At 42.2% G+C, this 6,904-nt stretch overlaps 1 protein-coding gene across 1 annotated transcript; it reads right to left on the bottom strand.

Moving 5' to 3' along the window:
- Positions 1-1,794: 1,794 nt before the first annotated feature.
- On the bottom strand, positions 1,795-3,506 carry LOC139421623 (tetraspanin-10-like). The gene is made up of 3 exons (XM_071172688.1): positions 3,417-3,506; positions 2,433-3,049; positions 1,795-2,101 (listed from the first exon to the last, which is right to left on the bottom strand). The coding sequence occupies exons 1-3, from the start codon at positions 3,504-3,506 to the stop codon at positions 1,795-1,797; spliced, it is 1,014 nt and encodes a 337-aa protein (XP_071028789.1).
- Positions 3,507-6,904: the final 3,398 nt, after the last annotated feature.

Below are 6,904 nucleotides of genomic sequence, written 5' to 3'. Positions count from 1 at the left end.
CAGTTTAAAAGCAAGCCCATAAAGAGGGGGGTCATTGGATGAGTCACTATTCATTTGATTTAGTTCTAAAATAAAGATTTCTAAACATTTCCAAATGTATTTCTAATTTTATCTCTGATTTATTTATATATTTTACATTGTATTGTTTAAGGTCAGTGAGAGTGGTAAGGTAGAGAGGGTGACAGAGAGTAGGGGGTGAGGAAGGATTAGTAACCCCATCTCCAGTGGGTCTGTGTGTGATCTGGAGGCAGCAGTGTTACCACTAGACCTGACTCCAGCACTATTCCAGTCAGCAGTGTTACCATTAGACCTGACTCCAGCACTATTCCAGTCAGCAGTGTTACCACTAGACCTGACTCCAGCACTATTCCAGTCAGCAGTGTTACCACTAGACCTGACTCCAGCACTATTCCAGTCAGCAGTGTTACCAATAGACCTGACTCCAGCACTATTCTAGTCAGCAGTGTTACCAATAGACCTGACTCCAGCACTACTCTAGTCAGCAGTGTTACCACTAGACCTGACTCCAGCACTACTCTGGGTGAAGATATAGGAGTACAGGCCTATTCTAATGGCTGAAATGTAGTTGATTACAATGAGCTGATCCTCTGATATCTCTGCCCACTAGCCACCACTGGTGGAGAAATAATGATTAGAGTAATGATTTGAATATACAGTGTGAAACAATTCATCTCCAGCCATACAACCTCAACAGTGACAACATTTAGATAGTTTACAGTTGATGATCTGGTCGTTCTAATAATGTTCTATAATAACAGTGATGTTGATTGTTTTCCTCGGGTTTGGAGATGATATTCCAGGGATGGATGGTCTTGGTACTGATAAGATCTCTCTGTTGGCCGACACATTCTAGACTATTACAGCTTCCTGTCTTTAACAACAATACAACAAGGGACCAACTTGTTAAATAGATTCAACTTGTTTCCAACGTAGTCCCCGATGGAATTTCATGTTGAATTCCTAACTGAATCCTAACTGAATCCTAACTGAATCCTAACTGAATTCCTAACTGAATCCTAACTGAACACTGCTCTATTGCACTATTACAACACACGCGCTAGCCAATACATTGTAGTGTTCCACTAACACACTAGCCAATACATTGTAGGGTTTCACTAACACGATAGCCAATACATTGTAGTGTTCCACTAACACACTAGCCAATACATTGTAGGGTTTCACTAACACGATAGCCAATACATTTACAGTATAATAATCATAATATATTTCCATGGTTACAGTTTTTGTCCATAGTGATAATAAGAGTCCAGCTAGCATCATGGATGTTATCATGTAGCTTTACTCCACTATATGTGATTATCTTTTAGCTTTAATCCACTAGATGTTATTATCTTGTTGCTTTACTCCACTAGATGTTATTAACTTGTAGCTTTACTCCACTAGATGTTATTATCTTGTAGCTTTACTCCACTAGATGTTATTATCTTGTAGCTTTACTCCACTATATGTTATTAACTTGTAGCTTTACTCCACTAGATGTTATTATCTTGTAGCTTTACTCCACTAGATGTTATTATGTTGTAGCTTTACTCCACTAGATGTTATCATGTAGCTTTACTCCACTAGATGTTATCATGTAGCTTTACTGCACTGGATGTTATTATCTTGTAGCTTTACTCCACTAGATGTTATTATCTTGTAGCTTTACTCCACTAGATGTTATTATCTTGTAGCTTTACTCCACTAGATGTTATCATGTAGCTTTACTCCACTAGATGTTATTAACTTGTAGCTTTACTCCACTAGGTCTTATTAACTTGTAGCTTTACTGCACTGGATGTTATCCATCAGTCGTGTGGTGATGAACAGAGTGATGATCTGAACCCCCAGTAGGACGATACCCACGGCTCCTATCAGGCCTGTGTGCTGCTCTATCCAGCGGGACATGCCCCCCAGACAGCCCCCCAGGAAGATGACGCTCTGAGCAGAGAACTCATCCAGCTGCTGGGATCCTACTCCACACTGGGAGTTCCACACCGTGCCGTTCTCCAGAGGGTCCACACAGCAGGTAGCAGGGACCCCACAGGACAGCACCCCCGGGGCAGAGCAGTTATAGTACCTGGGATGAAGAGGACATAGGAGGGGAGAAGCAATTCAATTGGCTGCTTGGATAATGTTATGTGACATAAAAGCAATAACCCTAGTTATGTAACATATCATCTTTGACAGATTTATATTTTATACATTTTATTTTATCTTTGTTCATACATGTTATTCTCTGAGATGAACTCTATTTTACAAGAGAGACCTGCTCATAACTAACAAAACTATCAAAATGATAGTAACAACCCACATGGACAGACATCAGTTCACAAGGCTGTGTGTCAGTCAATGGACCATGTCATCGCAAGTCATCATGTCAATGGTCTGGTCAGTCACATCTCACTCACATGTTGACCTCCCAGTCTCTGTAGGTGTCGGCCCCGCAGCACTGCAGTCCTATCTGGATCTCATCTGTGATGAACCTCAGGTCCAGGTCATCCTGGTAACGTACCATGGCAGCCAGCATACCTGACCTCAGGTATCCCTCTATCTGTCCCTGCAGGCTGTAGGCCACAATGGCCGCTAGGACCTGGGCTGCTACCAGGACCAGCACGGTGGCTGAGAAGACCTGGAGCAGGCAGCAGTTCTCTCTCAGAGCCCCCACACAGCCAGACAGGCAGAGGATAGACAGCACCAAGCCCAGCACCACAAACACCAGCATGGGGTCGGTGCTGATCTGTCCTATTTTCTCCTGAGCGAAGGATTCCTTGTTGATGAGGCCCCACAGTCCCAGGGCCAGGACCACCAGGCCTAGCACCGTGAAGAGGAGGTTGCTGAAGAACAGGAGGTACTTGAGAAGGCAGTCTCTCAGGGAGAAGGGCCTGCTACGGGCTCTGGGTTTTACCTCCCTGGTTCTACCCTGGTTCCCTGGTCCATCATTCGGTCCTGGTTCTGGAGCCTGTTCTTCTGTGCTGCTCTCATCAGTCCCCTGGAGGACTCCTGACAACTCTCGATCTGTGTCTGTCTTCAAAGAGGAAAGAGAACAGACAATAAACAATGAGATTTCACTGAGGCAAAAACAACTCATCAAGTTCTGTCTGTAGTGGTCGTTGTCTTTAGGTTTAGCCTACTTGCAACCATAGAATTAGAATCTATAGAATGGGTCTCCCCATCCAAGTCAAGAATTGCATAACGGGTGGACTGGTAGCCATTGGAGTTTACGCATTACTTTTCCAGTCAAATTGACAGGGTTAAAGGTTGCAAGTCCTTTTATTAAATTATTTGTCTATGCTTGCAACGTTGAGGGGACTGTAAACTCTATTCAATAGTATGTACAGTGAGTACATAACTAACAGCATACAGGTTGTCAGACAGACATACAGTTACTGTACCTTTGGTATGAGTGGGCTGGTCTCAGTCTGTGAGGTCTCTCTCCTCAACCAGGGAAAACTAAACCATCTCATGGACTGCAATCTCCTCATCTTCCTAGCTGCCAGGAAACGGTTCTCCCTCTGTCCTCTAATGAAACTATTCTTCTCCTGTCCTCTCAGAAACTATTCCTCCCTTGTTCTTTCAGAAAATATTATTCTCCTGTCCTCTCAGAAACTATTCTTCCACTGTCCTCTCAACGAATCAATGTGTGATGGACGATTCTCCCCTTGTCCTCAGCTAATCAGTGTGTGAGAGGCGGTTCTCCCCGTCTTCCGGTCCGTTTGCGAGAGGAGAGGAGAGGAGAGGAGAGGAGACTGTCTGAGGAGAAAGGGAGAGAGTTGAGGTGGTGGAAGCCAGGCCAGTAGAGCTCTATGCAGTGTGGTGTGGTGGGTGTGTAGTTAGTTCAGGGCTCCAGCAGACAGAAGAGTGTATTCATTCATCTACACTGTGGAAAAATAACTTGTAGCAGAACGAGAGTTTCTTATTGGTCAAATTCATGTAGAACACTCCCTGTTTTGGACCGTTGCTTTTGTTTGGTTCCTAATGAATATAGTCCAGGGCTCCCAGGGATTCTAGCAGCATCATGTGAGAGTCACAGTGCAGGCGATTAAGAAGTAATCAGATCACGCCTCAATGACTGTTACACTCCAGGGTGAAGTTTCCCTTGGGTACAGATCTAAGATCAGCTTACCCTCCCCAATCCTAACCTTAACCATTAGTGGGGGAAATGCCAAACTGACTCAAGATCAGTGTCTACTCAGGCCAACTTCTCCTGAGTGTTACAGGAAGAAGAGATGCTCAGGGAACAGATCCCACTTTGATCCACAACAGCCATGTGATGAGACTGTGGAATTTCATCCTAATACAGAATTGTGAGAATGTTGTGAGCATGTTGTGTGTTTCAGCCAATGAGTGTCTCTATGGTAGATATAATTCATTCAAAAAGAATGAAGTGAAAACAATAGCAAACTTTAGTTTGGAGGGAACTCATGGAAACCAATGTCCCAAAGCCCCATTTAGACACAAAATATTATTTTTAGTATATTTTTTTAGTTGAGTTCCCATGGTTATTTATATTCCAGTGCTGAGTTTCCAGAATAACTTTTTTAATTCCACCCCTGGACACGACAAAAAGCAATTCCAGCTCGTTAAGGATCTGTAGGGTAAGGAGGAGGAAAGGTTTTATTTTATCACAGTATGGTCAGTGATGTGGTCTATTTCTCTCTCTACACAGTAAAATACCTCTAAATACCTTGTCTCTTCAAAAATCCACTTTGGCAGTAAAAGTTAATCTCTTATGGTTTGATATGCCAGCCCATAACTAAAAATAATCCTGTTGAAATTATGTTATTTAAAAAAAATCTTTACCTTTATTTAACTAGACAAGCCAGTTAAGAACAAATTCTTATTTGTGATTACGGCCTACCGGGGAACAGTGCCTTGTTCACGGGCAGAACGACAGATTTTTACCTTGTCAGCTCAGGGATTCGATCCAGCAACCCTTCGGTTACTGGCTCTAAACGCTAGGCTACCTGCCACCCCAAAAACATGAAACTATCAGAGGCTGTCAGATTGGACTCAGTCCCAAAAGATAACTTGTCTGAATAATAGAGATCTAGAGAGCATAAGAGTGTATGAAAGTAATTATTTTGATGCTCTTTGTGAAGTCTATGAACTTCCACCTGGCCTGTATGAGGACTGATAGTGATCAGTTTCAGTAGTACAATTGAAGTAACACTTTCTTCATATCACCTGCAGGGGGCAGCAGTGCTAACCTAACAGCTTGTAGTGAATGGAGATGGCCTCCACAGGAGTTGCTCAGAGGTATTCTGTTGTTCTGCTTCAATAATCAGTCAGTCAACAACACAGTATATACAAATCTACTTTATCTCTGTTGTGAACACTGTCAATCAGTGGTTACACATTGTTAACACTGTCAATCAGTAATTACACATTGTGAACACTGTCAATTAGTGGTTACACATTGTTAACACTGTCAATCAGTGGTTACACATTCTTAACACTGTCAATCAGTAATAACACATTGTTAACACTGTCAGTCAGTGGTTACACATTGTTAACACTGTCAATCAGTAATAACACATTGTTAACACTGTCAGTCAGTGGTTACACATTGTTAACACTGTCAATCAGTGGTTACACATTGTTAACACTGTCAATCAGTGGTTACACATTGTTAACACTGTCAATCAGTGGTTACACATTGTTAACACTGTCAATCAATGGTTACACATTGTTAACACTGTCAATCAGTGGTTACACATTGTTAACACCATCAATCAGTGGTTACACATTGTTAACACTGTCAATCAGTGGTTACACATTGTTAACACTGTCAATCAGTGGTTACACATTGTTAACACTGTCAATCAGTGGTTACACATTGTTAACACTGTCAATCAGTGGTTACACATTGTTAACACTGTCAATCAGTGGTTACACATTGTTAACACTGTCAATCAGTGGTTACACATTGTTAACACTGTCAATCAGTGGTTACACATTGTTAACACTGTCAATCAGTGGTTACACATTGTTAACACTGTCAATCAGTGGTTACACATTGTTAACACTGTCAATCAGTGGTTACACATTGTTAACACCATCAATCAGTGGTTACACATTGTTAACACTGTCAATCAGTGGTTACACATTGTTAACACTGTCAATCAGTGGTTACACATTGTTAACACTGTCAATCAGTGGTTACACATTGTTAACACTGTCAATCAGTGGTTACACATTGTTAACACTGTCAATCAGTGGTTACACATTGTTAACACCGTCAATCAGTGGTTACACATTGTTAACACTGTCAATCAGTGGTTACACATTGTTAACACTGTCAATCAGTGGTTACACATTGTTGACACTGTCAATCAGTGGTTACACATTGTTAACACCGTCAATCAGTGGTTACACATTGTTAACACTGTCAATCAGTGGTTACACATTGTTAACACTGTCAATCAGTGGTTACACATTGTTAACACCGTCAATCAGTAATTACACATTTTTAACACGGTCAATCCCACAACACCAATCTAGGGCTGCAATGGATTCATGTATTTAATGTATTCAGAAGCATGTTTATATCGCAATCAGGAGTAAGTAGCATTGTATTTGAAATGCCACAGTCCATCTCTGAGATCCAGTCATCCATCACCTCAGAGTTGACACCTCCAGGCTCCAAGGCCAGGTTTGTCCCAGTAGGTAGATGGTAGACCTCAGGTCCAGGTTTGTCCCAGTAGGTAGATGGTAGACCTCAGGTCCAGGTTTGTCCCAGTAGGTAGATGGTAGACCTCAGGTCCAGGTTTGTCCCAGTAGGTAGATGGTAGACCTCAGGTCAAGGTTTGTCCCAGTAGGTAGATGGTAGGTCTCAGGTCCAGGTTTGTCCCAGTAGGTAGATGGTAGACCTCAGGTCAAG

The sequence above is a fragment of the Oncorhynchus clarkii genome, chromosome 12, assembly GCF_045791955.1.
Source record: "Oncorhynchus clarkii lewisi isolate Uvic-CL-2024 chromosome 12, UVic_Ocla_1.0, whole genome shotgun sequence".
NCBI classification, from domain to species: Eukaryota; Metazoa; Chordata; class Actinopteri; order Salmoniformes; family Salmonidae; genus Oncorhynchus; species Oncorhynchus clarkii.
This window is presented reverse-complemented; position numbering and strand designations above follow the sequence as displayed.

Excerpts from the sequence above, each read along its gene's own strand:
- LOC139421623 (XM_071172688.1), bottom strand. The coding sequence starts at position 3,506 with ATGAGGAGATTGCAGTCCATGAGATGGTTTAGTTTTCCCTGGTTGAGG. Across the intron at positions 3,050-3,416 it reads CCAGCCCACTCATACCAAAG|ACAGACACAGATCGAGAGTT; the intron begins GTACAGTAACTG and ends TCCTCTTTGAAG. Across the intron at positions 2,102-2,432 it reads AGAGACTGGGAGGTCAACAT|GTACTATAACTGCTCTGCCC; the intron begins GTGAGTGAGATG and ends TCTTCATCCCAG.